The sequence below is a fragment of the Castanea sativa genome, chromosome 3 (assembly GCF_040712315.1).
Source record: "Castanea sativa cultivar Marrone di Chiusa Pesio chromosome 3, ASM4071231v1".
Taxonomy (NCBI): Eukaryota; Viridiplantae; Streptophyta; class Magnoliopsida; order Fagales; family Fagaceae; genus Castanea; species Castanea sativa.
In genome coordinates, this window is record NC_134015.1 from 49,862,672 (window position 1) to 49,880,661 (window position 17,990).

The 17,990-nt window shown below is 35.0% G+C and overlaps 1 protein-coding gene across 1 annotated transcript; it reads left to right on the forward strand.

Annotated features, from left to right (window-relative positions):
- The first annotated feature begins 538 nt into the window (after window positions 1-538).
- On the forward strand, window positions 539-10,221 carry LOC142629781 (DEAD-box ATP-dependent RNA helicase 22). Its single transcript, XM_075803817.1, has 8 exons — window positions 539-1,067; window positions 5,578-5,865; window positions 6,022-6,135; window positions 6,276-6,718; window positions 8,063-8,375; window positions 9,248-9,400; window positions 9,736-9,787; window positions 10,008-10,221. Exons 1-8 carry the CDS (start codon window positions 699-701, stop codon window positions 10,055-10,057), a joined length of 1,782 nt encoding a protein of 593 aa, XP_075659932.1. The 5' UTR covers window positions 539-698; the 3' UTR covers window positions 10,058-10,221.
- Window positions 10,222-17,990: the final 7,769 nt, after the last annotated feature.

Sequence of the window (17,990 nt, forward strand, 5' to 3'; positions counted from 1 at the left end):
TTGGAAGCTATTTTTCTTTGTTTGCTTGTTTTTTCTGGGTATTTTGGAAGTTGATTTTCTGGGTATTTGCTGTGAGGTTTTGGGTATTTTTTGTGCCGATTTTCTGGTTTTTGAGGTTGGGTTTTTGTTCAGTGTTAGAGATTTTTTTTCCCTATTCACGATTTCTTTCACTGTAATGTACAAAAGGAAGAGACACAAGTGTTAGAAGAGTTTACATTAAACTTGACCTCACCTCCCACTAACACCGTGGCCCAAGAAAACTCCTTAACACAAAACAATCAGAAAATTACCATTAAAGTGTTTTGTTTTGTTTGCGAGCACATACAAATCGATGCTTAAAGGGTCGGCTTATAAATCAAGTGTTAGAGACTTGATTTTCAGGTGAACACCATATGGAAAAAATGCCACATCAGACGTGATCACTGATCAGACATGAAAATTGAGTTTTTGAGAGTCGATTTATAAGCTCAAAATCAATTTTTTTAAACTTTAAATGTTATTAAAAACTATAATTCCGTAACAGTGTTTACTAATTATATTATTTGAAAATTCACGTTAATTTCCAACTTTGGCCAATAGACCATGGAGTAATAGAGAATGGCAAGGTTTTATGCTTAAACCCTAGACTAAACCCCATATCCCTTCCTCTACAATTATCAAAACCCCATTCCAATCCCACAAAATAAGAGAAAGCCCAGATGCTTCTCAATCGCTCAGCTTCACTGCTTTACCTCCACAAACTCTCACCTCCTCCTACTAAATTCTTTTCTCATTTCAAACGCTCATACTCTCTTCTTCTCTCTAACCCTTCGCCTTCACCTTCACCACCCCCACCATTACTTCCTTCATGCCCTTCATTTTCATTGCCCAGGGTCAGCTTCTTTTGCCTGAACCCACCTCGCCAAAGACAAGCTAGACCTTTTGCTACTGCCACCGCTGCTGCGGAAAGGAAGGGAACTGACACATTTTTCGCCGATGAAGACGTGTCGTGGGCTTCCCTCGGGGTGTCCGATAAGCTTTCTCGGGCTCTCTATAGTGCCGGCATCGATAGGCCCTCTCTGGTTCAGGTACCCACACACACTCACCCTGGCCTTGTTCACTCATTTGTTGAATTATAGCAGGAATGTCAATGTTTTGTTTTTGATTGTTTTCGGAGAAATGAAAGGTAAAGAGGGAAAAGCAACATATTTAGAATTGTGGGTTTTGTTTTTTGAGGGGGAAAGATGAAAACTTTGACCAATACGGTGTTTAATAAGCGAAAATTTCTATACTAGACTTTTTAAAGGCTTTGTTTTGGATCTTTCTTTGTAATTCTTAGGTTCCATTTGGTTTTCAGTAGTATAAATTGATTGATATAAATTTAACAACACGTGATGATGTAAGTTTTTGAGATTTTGCCAAAGAAAAACACTTGATATTATGAATATGAAATGACATTTTACACTTAGTCCTTTCAAATCCACACGTTGAGGAGCAGATTACGGGATTGCTGCTGGCTATAGAGGCCAGGAAAAAGGATAAAAAGCTTAAGGCAGTAGATGTTCAAATGAAGCACGGCAAGTTGGGGCAGAAAGGTCAGCGGGAGTTGAAAAATTTATTGACCTCTATGAATATCGAGGTTGGTTCAATGAAACTGAGGAATGTAAGTAAGGAGAGGGCTGTGGTGGTTCATCAATGAATTTGAAGTTTATTTCTTGGAATGTTAGAGGGCTGAATGATAGGGATAAAAGGCTTCAGGTTCGTAATATGGTCAGGAGATGGAAGCCAGATGTTATTTGTCTTCAAGAAACTAAAATGGAGTTGATAACTAGAGCTGTGATTCATAGTTTGTGGAGGGGTTAACATGTCGATTGGTCTTATCTCGGTTCTTGTGGAGCTTCTGGAGGGGTGCTACTAATGTGGGATACACGGGTTGTGAATAAAGAGGAGGAAGCTGTGGGGCGGTTTTCGGTTTCTTGTAGATTTACAAGTGTGTCAGATCAGTTTGTCTGGGCGTTTACTGACATTTATGGTCCTAATTCTGTGAGAGACAGAAAGTTCTTATGGGAAGAACTATTTGGTTTGAACAGTTGGTGGAATATTCCATGGTGTGTGGGTGGTGACTTTAATGTGATAAGGTTTCCTTCTGAGCGTTCTGGTTCAACCTCTTTTACTGCTGCTATGCAGGAGTTTTCCAATTTTATTTCTGAGCAAGGCCTCATTGATATTCCGCTTCAAGGGGAATCTTTCACTTGGTCTAATACTCGTGAAGTTGCTTCGAAGGCTAGGCTAGATAGATTTTTGTTTTCTGCAGATTGGGATGATAAGTTTCCATCTGTCTCTCAACAACGCTTGCCTAGGCTGTTATCTGATCACTTCCCGATTGTTCTTGAGGGTGGTTCCTTTCAGAGAGGTAGGAGACCGTTTAGATTTGAGAATATGTGGCTTAAAGATGAGGGTTTCGTGGAGAGGGTGCGATCTTGGTGGGAATTTTATAATGTCCTAGGAGCTCCGAGTTTTGTGTTGGCCAATAAATTGAAGCTTTTGAAAAATGATTTGAAGAAATGGAATGTGGAGGTTTTTGGAAATGTTAAAGATCGGGTGAGAAAATTGTGGCAAGAGCTTAGTGATTTAGAGATGATTGAGGATAGTCAAGCTTTAGTTGTGGAGGAAAGGCTGGAGTTGGAGAGAGTTCGAGGTGAATTAGAAAAAGTTACTTTGATGGAGGAAATTTGTTGGAGGCAGAAGTCTTGAGTCCTTTATATTAGAGAAGGAGACAGGAATACCAGATTCTTTCATTGTATAGCTATCTCTCACAGAAGATTTAATTCCATTGATAGGCTTATGGTGGATGGAGAATTGTCTTCAGATCAGGAGGCTATAGCAGGTTGTATTTCTCATTTTTATAGGTAGCTATATGCTGAAACTGTGGCTTATAGATCTGTATTAGATGATGTGGAGTTCTCTTGTATCTCGGAGGCTGATGCACTTTGGCTAGATAGGCCATTTGATGAGGAAGAGGTGTTTGGGGGTGATTAGTGATTTTAAGGGTGATAAGGCTCCTGGCCCGGATGGCTTTTCTATGGCGTTCTTTCAGTCTTGCTGGTGTATTTTGAAGGCTGAAATTATGGCAGTGGTTCAAAATTTTCATACTCAGGCTGTGTTTGAGAAGAGCCTTAATGCTTCTTTCCTTGCTCTTATTCCCAAAAAGGTGGATGTTGTGGAGATCAAGGATTTTCGGCCTATTAGCTTAGTTGGTGGGATTTATAAGATTATTTCTAAAGTGTTGGCCAATTGTCTCAGAAGGGTGGCACGTGGGCTTATATCAAATTCTCAGAATGCATTTGTGAAAGGTAGATAGATATTGGACTCTTTTTTTTAATGCTTCAAAATGTATTGATGGTAGATTGAAGTCAAGTGTTCCAGGAGTGTTGTGTAAGTTGGATGTGGAGAAGGCATATGACCATGTGAGTTGAGGTTTTTTAATGTATATGCTTCAGCGCTGTGGGTTTTCAGAGAAATGGAGAAAATGGATAATGTGTTGCATCTCTACTGTTAAATTCTCCATTCTGATCAATGGTAGTCCTTTTGATTTTTTTGGTAGTTCTAGGGGGATTCGGCAAGGGGACCCCTTGTCTCCGTTGCTATTTGATATTGTTATGGAGGGTTTGAGTCGTATGTTGGATGTGGCTGCTACTACTAATCAGTTCTCAGGCTTCTCTGTAGGTAATACGGCTGGTTACTCGGTGATGGTGTCTCATCTTTTGTTTACTGATGACACTCTTATTTTTTGTGATGCTGATCCTACGCAAATAGCTAGTTTGAGAGCAATCCTGGCTAGATTTGAGGAGGTCTCAGGTTTAAGGATTAATTTGGGGAAATCTGAGTTGGTTCCTATAGGGGTGGTCTACAATATGGATGTTTTGGTGGGGATGCTGGGTTGTAGGCAATCCTCTCTTCCATTGAGATATTTGGGGCTACCATTAGGAGCTAAATTTAAGGAGTTGTCAATTTGGAATCCTATTTTGGAGAAGATGGAAATGAGATTAGCAGGGTGGAAGAGGTTGTATCTATCTAAGGGGGGTAAGGTAACTCTTATTAAAAGTACTCTTTCTTCCTTACCTACATACTTCCTTTTCCTTCTGCCTTTACCTGGGAAGGTGGCAAATCGTATGGAGAAGTTACAACGAGACTTTCTGTGGAGTGGTATTAATGGTGACTCTAAATTACACTTGGTCAGTTGGGCTCAGGTTTGTAAGCCGCTGCAAGTTGGAGGGTTGGGTATTAGACGATTGAGGAGTTTTAATGCTGCCTTGTTAGGAAAATGGTTATGGAGGTATGGCATGGAGACCGATGCTCTATGGAGGAGGGTTATTGAGGTGAAATATGGGAATGATTGGGGTGGTTGGTGCACGAAAAAGGTGACCAGTGCTTATGGTGTTAGTTTGTGGAGACATATTAGGAGTGGTTGGATGAGTTTTTCTAAACTATTTCTATATGATGTGGGGGATGGTACTCGAGTGAAGTTTTGGAAGCATGTGTGGTGTGGAGATCGTACTTTCCAAGAGGCTTTTCCGGAGCTTTATTGTATTAGTAGAACAAAGGATTCTCAGTAGCGGAGGTTATGTGTTGGTCTGGTGGGAGGATTCATTGGAAGCCAGATTGGGAACAAGAATCCTTTGATCGGTTTATGGATATGGTCTACTCTTCGATGGTACGAGGATTGGGTCCGGATCGGTTGTGTTGGAAGCCAGAAAGGAGTAGAGGTTTTGAAGTTAGAGGATTCTATTTTTCTTTCTACCCTCCTACCATCTTATCCTTCCCTTGGAAGTTGATTTGGAAATCGAAGGTTCCTTCAAGGGTAGCTTTCTTTTCATGGTCTGCTTCTTTAGGTAAAATTTTAACAATAGATAACCTTCGCAAACGACGTGTGCTAGTTCTTGATTGGTGCTATATGTGTAAGAATTGTGGAGAGTCAGTGGATCATCTTCTTCTTCTTCATTGCCCCATTGCTTGTGAGTTGTGGTCGTTGGTGTTTTGCTTGTTTGGAATTCATTGGGTTATGCCTCAGAAGGTTATTGAGTTGTTTGAGTCTTGGCAGGGTAAGTTTGGAAGACATAGAAATATAAAACTGTGGAGAATTGTGCCTCATTGCTTGTTATGGTGTATTTGGCGCGAAAGGAATGCTAGATGCTTTGAGGGTTGTGAACGCTCTATATTAGAGATTAAGTCTTTTTTCTTACACACTCTCCTCGATTGGAGTGTGGTCTTTTGTCATTTTTCTTGTTCTTCCCTTCCTGTTTTACTTGATCGTTGTAATCTTGGTTATTGATTTATGCCCCTATAGTACATTCCCAATGTACTCAGGTTGGCTGTTTTTCATCTTTTAATAAAATTTTCGTTACTTATCATAAAAAAAAAATCCACACGTTGATAATGCTCAAATTCCTTCATAAATTTCATTAATAAAGAAAATCCTATCATTTCATACTTTATTCAAGTCATTTAATACGAAAGATTGAAATCCAAATCCTTGTGCATTTATTTTTTATGAGTTTAGTGAGGGTTGTTATTAAGATATTTCTATTTGAAATATAGGCTGCTTGTATACCAGCTATACTTTCGGGAAATGATGTGGTTGTGGCTGCAGAGACCGGTAGTGGTAAAACACATGGATATTTGATTCCCCTGATCAATAGGCTCTGCTCTGCACATGATGATTCTTTAAATACTGTTTCTGATCAAGAATCAATCCAATCCCAAAGGATTTTTCTTGTTCTTTGCCCAAATGTGCTGCTGTGTGAGCAAGTGGTGCGGATGGCAAATGGTCTTTGTGGCGATGATGGTAAACCGCTTCTTAGAGTTGCAGCTGTCTCTGGTGGGCAGGTACTTTCTTTGCAAATTATTCTTGTGATGGATATGGGCTACTAAGCCTTTACATAGTGTGTTAATTGAAGGGATTTGGTTCAATTTTCTTTGGGGGTTATGTCCGTAGACATTTTAAGATTTTTGATTCTCACAAATAAGAAACTTTGACTGCAGGGATGGCCAGTTCATAAGCCCGATATTCTCGTGTCAACACCAGCTGCTCTCCTTAATAATATTGACCCAGACAAACGCCGTTGTTTGGAGTTTATGCGTGGTGTAAAATATGTGGTGTGTTTTTTGTGTAACTAACTATGTGTAAATATGTTGGTTATCTCAATAATTCCAAATCTGATCTGGCTGCCCAGAATGGTATCATAGGAGAGATCACATAATTTATAAGTAACATATCTATTTGCTCTAACTTGCAGGTGTTAGATGAAGCAGATATGCTTCTTTGTGGGGGCTTCCAGAATAAAGTAATTCGTCTATTAAACATGCTCCGCTTTGATGAAAAGCTATTGTCTCGATCAAAAGAATCTGTATCTGAGTTGCCAGTGGAATTGGAGTCTGAACCTTCATCACACTTTACTTTAGATGATAAGGAGGACCTACAAACTGACATCATATCAGAAGGGGAGGAAAATTATGAGGATGTTCATGTTGATGACTTAGCAGAGGAAGTTGAAGCTGGGTCTAATAAAAGAAAAGACTGGAGGAGAGTGAGAAAAACTTATGAGCGCAGTAAACAGTACGTTTTTGTTGCTGCCACCCTTCCAGTAAATGGAAAGAAAACTGCTGGGCAAGTGTTGAAACAGATGTTTCCAAATGCCAATTGGGTCAGTGGAAACTACCTCCATTGTCACAACCCCAGGTGCCCCATCTATTTCTGGTTGCCTACTATTTTTTCTAGAGATATTCTTTTTCGCTTTGCTAGTCATCTGCTTTTGAAGCATTAGTGTGTGTTTTTAATTTTAAATTAATATATACTAGTAACACATGGTGACCTATAGCAAAAAGATTAGGTTTACTGGTGGCTTAATGGGAAAATTTTGGTATCACAATGCTATATATATATATATATATTAACTTTAGTATGTACTATGTAGGACTCTTCTTATAAAGAGTAAGTGTATGGTGATCTAATGACTTATCTTAACAATTGCTAAATGCCAGTTTGGTCACATACATTTAGCACACTATAAGACTGTTTACAACCATGCAAAAAAGTTATATTATGGTGCCATAGCATATGAAATGATGGAATCATACACATGGTTGGAGATGTTTGCTCCATGCACTATGTTCATATATGTATGCATATATGTCTACATCTATATTTCCATGGTGATCCTTTTGATTCACATTGTTGATGCCTAAATGCTATCAGTGGGCATGAATTTAGATTCTAAATTTTGGACCATTTCAGGCAGTAAATGACAATTTAATCCCTTGCTTGGTACATTGAAGTATTCTGTAGATGAGCATTATTAATTTTTCTGTGTGTAACTAATAAGGAAATATTGGATGATAGAATTGAGAGGAATAGGCAGGGCATATATATGAAATTTGTGATACATACCCATCTCTCCTGAACTGTGTGGGTCAAAATTATGACTTCTTCCACTTTAAGAGATCCTTAGCCAACTCATTGGAAAATGCTTTAACAATAACTTGATTGCATTGCCAATCATTAGTGTAGAATTTAGGTGAGGCCTTGCATGCTTGTTGGGTGGAGCCCCATAGGTGTGCAGCCATTATCATATGCTTATCTCATGGAAATTAGTGTCGATTAAGATTGGGAGGAGTCATGAGGAGGGAATTTACCCTCAAATAGTACTTCAGGTGGGAGAAAAAAAGAGAGAGATGCAACTCCAGTGATTAATGGTGAAATTTTTCCTTTTTTATTTTCCAGTTCTAGCCAAACAGCGTGGCCTTTTTTTCTAGTAAAGACTTAATGAACTCAAAAGTATATACATAATTGGTTAAAGCTGTAATGCTTTATAAAAAACCATGCTTTTATTTAATATGTATTCTTATGGGTGGGGTCTTGAATCTAGGGTCGACTCAACTGGGGTGGTGCAAAAAGTAGCCCTGCCTTGAAGAGGCTCTTCGTCATTTAAAAAAAAGAAAAAATTATGCTAAATAACCTCTTTGGTGTTATGATGCATGTGAAAATGCATGAGAGCTGGTGATTATTGACTCAATTCCATTTCAGATTGAAGCAGAGGTGGATTGAAGTTACAACTGAGACTCAGGTGGATGAACTCATAAATGCTGTGAAACAGGGTTTTAAATCTAAAGCTACTGAATGCCGAACTATGGTGTTTGCAAACACTGTTGAGGCTGCAGAAGCAGTGGCAAATATATTGTTGAAAGCTAACATTCACTGTTACCGTTACCACAAGGATGTCTCCTTGGAGGAACGTTCCCAGAGCTTGACTGATCTCAAAGAGAAAGGTGGTATTCTTGTGTGCACTGATGCTGCTGCACGTGGTGTTGACATACCAAATGTCTCACATGTTATTCAGGTGCATCTCTTTTTATGAAATCAGCTATTCCTCCATCATGTATCTGGTTCTCCTTTCTCAGGACAGAAAGCCCTGCTAATGCTAGTTTTTTTTTGATAAGTACTAATGCTAGGTTTCATAACAGTAAGTAAATGGGAGAATGCAAATGACAGACATCAAAAGAACTTTTAAATCATGAGAGTAAGCACTAAGCACTTAAGCAGCTATGAGTGTGTTTACTGATTCTGATACATTAGAGTGGAAATTGATAAGCACTAATTTTTTTAATGAGTGGTCACTAAACAACTAGGGTCACTTTACTAACTCCATGCCATTTGAGTAAATCTAAATAGGAAAACAAAATTATATTATTGTAAAATGTTGGAAAAAAAATTATGATGGACACAGATTTCCAGAACTAATACAAGAACTTAAAATTAGAAGTTTCTCAATGTCAGAGAATTTTTGAAAAAAAGGAGAAAGGGAAAATATTTTTACATTATATAAAAATGGTAAAAGACACTAAACTGTAGACTTCCTATAAATTCAAGCAAGGTCCAATATATATATATATATATATATATATATATATATATATATATATATATATATATATCACAATGAGTGCTTTGTTGTCAGAGCCAGTGGAAAATGAAAAACCTTGTTATTGGTAGTGAGATGATCATAGCCTTAGTATGGGACCCTACATATGGACACTCTAGATGAGCTTTCATTTTTCTCTTACATGCTCTTCTGTCATGTGACCTCTTGTACTATTATAACTGGCATGCTTCCTTCAAATTGTTTTTCTAATTTTGTGTTTGATCAACATTTTTTGGGGTGTATATGAATTGATAGAGGACTTAACTCTTGAAATTATCTATCTATTCCAGGCAGACTTTGCTACTTCTGCGGTAGATTTTTTGCATAGGGTTGGTCGCAGTGGTAGAGCTGGTCAGTTTGGACTTGTCACTAGTCTGTACTCTGAATCCAACCGGGATCTGGTTGCTGCAGTTCGTCAAGCAGAGGAACTTGGTCAGCCTGTGGTAATTCTTGAAACTTGAAATTTGATTCTCAAAGATGTGTTTTCTGTGAATAAGCAGATTTTATGCTACTTAGGCCCAGATTTTGAAGAAAAAACAATGATTCTGCAATTCTATTTCTTCCCCCTAAAGTAGTGTTGTTTAATGGGATGCTGGATACTTAGGAATGTACAATTTGGTGGAAGTTACAATTCTCATTGGTTTTTTTATCATACATGAATGCAAGTTTTAGTTTCCTACTGATGTATTGTAAATTTTCCATATGTGGTTTCCTATTATTTTGTTGCCAATATTTGCACCTTTATGAATGATGACTGGTTATTTTCTTATGTCTGCAGGAGACGGCATTTAGCAGGAAAAGAAGCTTCCGAAACAAGCTTAAGAAGAAAGGTAAGGTTTTCACTATGATTTGGCAAAAGTATCATATCCACATAAACATGGAGTGCATATCCTTAAACGTATTAAAGGATGCACTCTCACATCAAAATTTGTAGTAGAATAAAAAGTTGCATCTTATATTTGGGTATAGATAATCTGAAAAAATATATTTACTTGAGAAGTACAGTTTTGTTGTGATACTAAATTTGAGCTTATACTTATGGTTTGGCAGGTTTGAAAAAAGTCAGGGACTTGTCATTTGTTGAAGAGAGCGTGTTCTAGCATAAAATGATTAGATTGTGAGGAACTTGGTATGTAAGGAAGCATAACTTGTTTTTATTTATTCAAGCGAATCCTATCAATGTAAATGGTATTCTATTGATCTTTTTGAATTACATATGATCTGATTAATACGTAGGCCACAAAGTGATATCTCTGTCTCCAAAGTTGAATGTGTTCCTTTCTTTCTTGGGCCAAAAATGTTCACTTTTCAGCGCCCTAGAGTCAGTTTGCATTCTACATCTTCAAGCTACTCCCACTTAAAAATGTTCCTTTCAATTATGTCACTAAATGTACCCCATTTTACTGCCCCAGTCATTTACCTTAGGTTGCATTCTAATATCTTCAAGCAACCCGCTTTGTCTTTCCATAGTTACATGAGTAGATATGCATCTCCGGTTCATAGGCCTAGTAGAATCTAGAAGTTAAGGTCTAACTCAAACCCGTGCCCTAGGCCAGTTAAGTGATGATTTCTTTTGCACAGGTTGATAATTTAGTGGAAACTAATTCACTGTGTGGTACACTTGATTCTTGGAATACTTTGTGATTATGCTAAATGATTCTGTTGGACCTTCACCTAATCGATGTTGACTGATTGAGCAATTAGAGGGATTTGATTCTTATTTATAATGCTTGGTGTCTACTCCAAGCAAGCACAGGTACTGAAGCCTAGGTTCTCTTTCCTTCTTCTTCTTCTTCTTTTTTATTAAAAAAAATATATATATATATATATATATTTTTTTTTTTTGTAAAACCTACTAACATTGAACTTTGATGTTATCCAAGGAAGACATTCAAGATTCAAATCTCCTCCCCCATTATAACCATCAAATGAATAAAAAAAATGAAGTCGAGGAGATAATTGTTGGAAAAAGGTCAGTTGTAAAACATGTTGAGAATTACATCACAACTTTGAGGCCATCTGGGGTATGAGAAAAGTCTTAGTCTCATATCTGTGTTTAAAGTTTTTGAAGAACTAAATGTATTCACACAACTCAAAATCTGATGTGTCATTTTGGTATTTTTAATAGATGATGTGGCATTATTATTTTAAAGCATTTATTAGTAGATTAATGATTTAGAAGAATTTGAATTGTATTACAAAAATAAAAGTTCAAGATTTAAAGAACTCTATATGATGATGAAAGGTCAAGATTAAAAAACTCTATATCATGAGATATCAAGATTTGAAGAACTCTATAGGATGAAGTATCTTAAAATCTCTAAATGATCTTGATGCATTCAAATTTAGAAATATAAAAACTAACAAAAATAAAAGGAAATAAGAATTTTTATTTTTATTTTTATTTTTGGTTAAAACTTGTAAAAGGGCTCGACTTTAAAAATTTCAATGAAAAATGTATCAATATATAAAATTTAAATTCATGTTAGAAATTAAATAATATTTATTTATATCAATTAATTTATTCATGTCAAAACGAGTCAATTTGTTAATACAATAATGAAACAATAATGAATTAAGTCATTTTGAGTTAATTGGGATTACTCTTGTGATTTTTTGGACAGTTTTTAAACAATACAATGGTTACACTAACTTGGTGCCCATTTGGTTCCACTTTAAGGATTTCAAAACACCTTTATCGGCAGCTTGTAAGGATGATTATCCCCTTTGTTCTTCCTTCTTTTAGTAATGGTTTGCAGATTATAAAAATAAAATAAAATAAAAAGAGAGAGAGAGAGAGAGAGAGAGAGAGAGAGAGAGAGAAAGGATCCCAAAACACACGTTTTCCCGCCCAAAACTCAAAACGTGGGTTTGGTAAATTATTGCAAACACGCATTATCAAAATGTGCGTTTTCCAGTACAAAGGAATCTTGTGTTTTCATGTGGCAACACAAGAGCTATAGTTGCAAAACACAACAAATGCAAGATAAATATTACTGGTGGGCAGGTGCACCCATTTCCCAAATTGCCTACAGTTTTTTTCTTGAAAACCCAATTTTAACCCTTCTATTATAAAAACAAATTATGTACTGTGCAGCCCAGAACCAGATCTCAAACTCTAATTTGTAGGAGCTCTACTGTTGGGTTCCTCTCCTCTGTGTTGCTGCAGGTTTGATTCTTCCTCTTCTTCTTCTTCTCTCTATTTTTTTGATTTTTTTTTGATTTTGATATTTTGATTATATATTTTTTATGTCTTATATATCTAATCTAAGAAAAACCTTTTTTAAGGTAGAGTTTTTGATCAACAAGATACCAAACAATAACCACCAGGTACCAAAAACCACTTGTGATTGAGCATACTTTTAGTGTGTGAAAGAATAAATGGAGAATTATAAAAAACATACCATCTTTTCCATAGCTCTTCATAATTTTGTTAGACTAAATAATAGGATGATAGGGGCTTCAAAGGTACCAATCAAGATTTAATTCCTATGAGATAACATAATAGTGAAGCAGACAACATGAGATCTTTAACTGACATTGAGATGATGGTTCTTCGGGATTTCATTGCTAATTCTATTTGGGGATAATAATTAGAAGTTATCTTTTTTATAATATCATGGAGTACAATTTAAACTTGGATTATTAGTATGTATTTTATCATCTTTTTGCATTATCATTATGTGCTCCATGACGTTGAAATTTTTTGAGATTTAATTAATATTGATAAGAAGTTATTAATAGTATGAACAAATAATTATGACACTAAAAAAAACCTAACAAATAATTATTAAAATAATACCAATAATATATTTTATTATTATTATTATTATTAATAAGATGTTGATACTAAGTATGACATAAACTCTTTTTTTTTTTTTGCTAAATGTGAAATAAACTCTCTTATATATACACTTTTTAACAGTTTTTATTAGGCGCTCAACTTTTAAAAAAAGCCTAGTTTTATAACCGTGCTTTTTGAAATCACCAGTTAAAAAAAAGCATAGTATTAAAATTTAAAAAAAAAAAAAGTTGAACCAAACTAACTCAATGTAGAACAAAATCCACAATTGTAAGTAAAATCATGCAGAGTAGCCGTAGGCACAGTTGGGTGGGAGTGCAAGTCATATTGAATGGGCCGCAACGTCAATCTTTGGGGAGTGTTGAAAAACACTGCGTCTGCGTCTGCGTCTGCGTCTGCGTCTGTGTTTGTGTTTGTGTTTGTGTTTTGTTTTTTGTTTTTTTTTGAGAAGTGCATTTTAGCATCACTTTTCACGTTCCATTAAGGAAGTCATGAGCAGTGTTGCAAAACAATTATCATCATCACCTAACAGTAACACACATAACCTTGTTTCTTCCCTCTCATAGCTGATGGGTCGATAAATCAACACTGGAGGACTACTTTTTACTAGTTCTCATTTAAGCCTATTACTAATATCACTTTTATACTTACTAATAACAACTCACCATATTAGCAATTTGTAGAAAAAAAAAAGTTAGTAGATCTAGCATTTTCTTAAAAAATAATCTCTTTTCTTCTTCTCTAATATGAAAATATTGAAATTAAAAAAAGAAAAGAAAAAAGAAAGTAGATCTCCCATTTTCCTAACAAATTGAGATGAGGTGTATGTGCGTATTAATGGGCTCAGCTAATAGGGCCAACTGTGGGCTTTTCCAAAATAGTGAGATGGAAAAGGAGTATGAGATTTTTAACAAATTGGAATAAAGTGAATGTATGTATGTATTTATTAATGGGCTCGGCTAATAAGGCCAATTGTGGGCTTTGCCAAAATAGTGAGATAAGATACGAGATTTTGTTTGGGCTTTATGACGGTTTTTCTTGTGACCATTACGAAATAAGATAGAGGAAGTGTATTAAATACTAAACAGTGGGTTTACATTTAACATGAAAAACAATAACCGACTCCAATCCTTCCTCCCTAGGTTCTATCTTGAATCTTCTATATAATAATAATAATAATAATAATAATAATAATAATAATAAATTAGATATCTGGGATGATGCTACTTTTTTGTGTTATTCCCTCTTGATATCTGAAATTGTGCTACCAGCTGCGAGAATTTTTTGCATTGGTAATGGTATCTGTATTCCAACAATGATGATTACTCTTCCTTTCCAAAACACATATCTTAGATACTAACATTTACAATAATGTTGACCTCTCCAAAGGCCATTAAATTCTTGTCCATCAATGATATCGACCAAAATTCTACGCAGTTCAATCCTAAACTCAAGCCTATTTCAAAGAAGAACTACCCTCATCATATTTATTCCAATTTGAAATTTACATGTAACCAATAGTACAATGTTAAAACCAAAAAATTGATAATCTTTAAATTTCCTCCAATATTTCACATGAAAATTAATATAAAAAATGTCTTGATTTTTTTTTAAAAATAATTCAATACTGGGTGGAAAGTACCAAATAGTGTCAATTGAGCTACAAAACGATATTTTATATGCTTTGATCAGGTCCAAAGTAGGTTTTTTTTTTTTAAATTTAATTAAATTTAATTTTTTATGAGTGATGGAATTCATTATTAATGTATGTGGGCATGCAACATGCATCTATACTTTATAGGTGAGTTATTTAAAAAAAAAGAAAAAGAAACGAAAAGAAAGAATAGTTATGTGTTTGAACGAACTGACTTAGGTCCAGTGTATAGAGCATGCAATACGTTGAAATATAGTCACGTGATAAATATTTGACATGTGTCAGCATCTCAACGGGTCTAATGCCTTGTGCACTAGACCCAATCCATACTTATGTTTGAAAAGGAACTTAAAAGAGAAGAAGAAGAAGAAGCAAATAATGGTAAAAATGCATGATATCAAATTGAAATGAATGACATTTTTTAACAATAAACCTAAACCAAAAACTCTTAGTAAGGATAGTTTTAAACATACAAATAGATTAAAGTAACCTACAGTACAAAGAGAGTTCTCTTAGCATATAGTTGCTAAGATTATTTCAAGTACTTAATCAATAATTGGAGTACTTAACATTATATCTCAATGCATTTATTTGTTAAAACTTGAAAGTATCTCTGTACTTTCAAGTTTTCTTTTTAACTCTCAAAAAATAGAGTAATGTTATAGCCAAACAACAAAATATTTTACTACATTTTTACAAACTATTGGCTGATTTTTATAGTTCTTCATTTGGGCCCGCTAATAATAAAACTTCTTAACCTACCAATAACCACTTACTATATTAGCCGTTTATAAAAAAACTTTTTAAAATGGTTAGTAGATGTAACATTTTCTTAAGAATTAATCTCTTTGCTTATTCTTTAATCTGAAAATATTGAAATAGTCATATGCAGTTTATGTGAAATCACATGCCCTAGGTCTAGAAGTTTCTGAAGCTAAAATTAAAAAAAGGAAAAGAAAAAGAAAATAGTGGATCTCCCATTTTCCTAACAATTTGGGATGAAGTATATGTATGTATTAATGAGCTCGGCTAATATAGGGCCAATTATGCATTTTTCCAAAATAGTGAGATGAATAAGAGATTTGAGGTTCAATTCCCGCCTACACAAAAAACTAATTAGTATTTTGGTCTGATGACAAAGAGTTATTATCAGAAGCGGACGACATAGGTTGAAACTCTCTCAAAAAAAAAGAAAAAGATGAAGTGTATGTATGTATGTATTAATGTGCTCGTCTAATAGGGCCAACTATAGGCTTTGCCAAAATAGTGAGATGAGATACGAGATTTTGTTTGGGTTTTATTATAACGATAATTTTTCTTGTGATCCAATTATAATATGTGGTAACCATTACGAAATAGAATAGGAGGAAGTCTATTAAATAGTGGGTTTACTTTTAAAATGAAAAAATAACTGACTAAAAGGTACCGACTATAGTTCTCCTCCTAGGGCTAGGGCCCTATCTTGAGTCTTCTATAATAAAAAATGGTAAACTATATATTGGGATCTTGACTTTTACACTTAATTTCAATTTGGTTTTTGACATTTCAAATGTGTCAATTAGATCCTTAATCTTTGAAGTTGTGTCAAAATGGTCTCTGCTATTAAGTGATGGATGAAAAATGTTGATGTGGCTATCAATTTAAAAAAAATACTATTTTTCTACCACATGGACTGGCACCTGTGCTGCCATGTCAGATTACATTAATTTTTTTAAAAGTATTAGTCACATACAAACAAGGGGCTATTTTCAGAGGGTGTACTCTCTCTCAGTTGAAATCAAATTTACCATTGAGTTTGTTCATTTGTTTAACTCTGTTTCATTGTCTTCTTCATTGCTATGAAAAGCTATGGTAGTACTAAAAATTATGGACGTCCATCATAAACTTCACAAATCAGTTATATCTATCTATGCTTGTGCTTTGTTTTCACTTGTTGTCACCAAAAACCACTCTCCCACATCAAATTCTTGTCGACCCATTTGCACCAAAACTCACAATGACTGATCTTTACCTTCAAATCTCCCCAGCATTACAAATGGCCCCATTTCCCCCATTCACCAAGCAACCCTTTTTCCCACACAAAACCTTCGACCTCCTCATCATTTAATGGTATCAAAAGATGACTATTTTTTTTGGGGGAAGATAGTTGATTTTGTACAAAAGTTTTTAAAAGCAAAAGTTTTATAGCAATTGTAAAGATCACTGGTAGTTTTGTCGTTTTTAATTTAATATATGGATCCAAAAATGTAAAGTGTGGCCACATTCCCAAAAATATGCTATCTATCGGCTTTATTTATGAAGAGTTTGTTTGTATAAAAACAAGAATATAAAAAGAGTAGTACCTTAGAGCAATCGCATTGGTCAGTGCAAAATAGAAAAATTACAAATTTTACACATTTTTGTTCAAAAACTACGCACATCAATCTGTCTAAAACATTGTTTCTATGCAAAATTGCTATAGCAACCGTGCATATATTCACAATTACTAGCTTTCTATATGATTATTTAATATTTTTTCTCTCTCCTCTCCCTTGCCTTGTTAGACTCTCTCTCACCCATTCGTCAATGCCAAGAAGAAGAAGAAGAAGAAGCCGACCACCAACATTCATCCACCATCACAACTAACCCACTAGCACCACCACAACCAACCCATTAGAACATCAATTTAATCCAAACACAACGAACCCAAAATTAATGAAAATCATCACAAACCCAACTTAAAATCAACTCAAAATAAAACACAATAGAAAACCTATTTGGCAAAATACAAATCAACCCAAAACTCAAGTTTGCCGCTGCCATGAGAGAGAAAGTGTGAGTGTATTGAGCCATGAAGTCTTGGTAGAGAGATTTTTTTTTTTTCATATTTGAAGAGAGCACCAATTTGATAGAGAAAGAGAGGGGCAGAAAGAGAAAGATTTTTTATTTTTTTTAGAAATGAAAAAGAAGAAGAAGAAAGAAAGAAAGAAAGAAAGAATAGCAAAAGAAAAACAAAAAGAAAAAGAAAAAGAAGAAAGAAAGAAGATGCTGAAGAAGAAAAATCTTAGAAGAAGAAAGAAGGAGAAGAAAGAAGAAAGTAGAAAGAAGAAGGAGAAAAAGAAAGAGAGAGAGAGTGTTCAAAGAAGTGGTGTTTGGTAAGGTGGTAGGGCTGTGTATGGTAAGGGAAATAATTAAAAAAAAATGTGAAAAAGTATTATTTTAATATAAAAAGGGTGTATTATAAATAATCTGATGTGGGTATTTTTGCAAATTGATGGTGTAAAATAGAAAAAAATAGGTTTTTAATGTAAAATAGAAGGAAACTTTTACACTTACTGATGTTGTTGCTCTTATTTGAGAAGCAGAGAGAGAGAGAGAGAGAGAGCAAAACGTGAAGCTGGGTTGTGGTCCTGTTGACCTTGTGGTGTGGATTGTAACAGAGATCAATTTCTATTAGGGATTTTGATCCCAAATAGCCTCTCACGTACACGTGAGTCTTAACAGTTTTTTATAATGTAATATGTGGCAGTACAGGTGTTAGTCCATGCGGAAAGAAGATAATATTTATTTCAGTATTTTTCATCTATCACTTAAATGT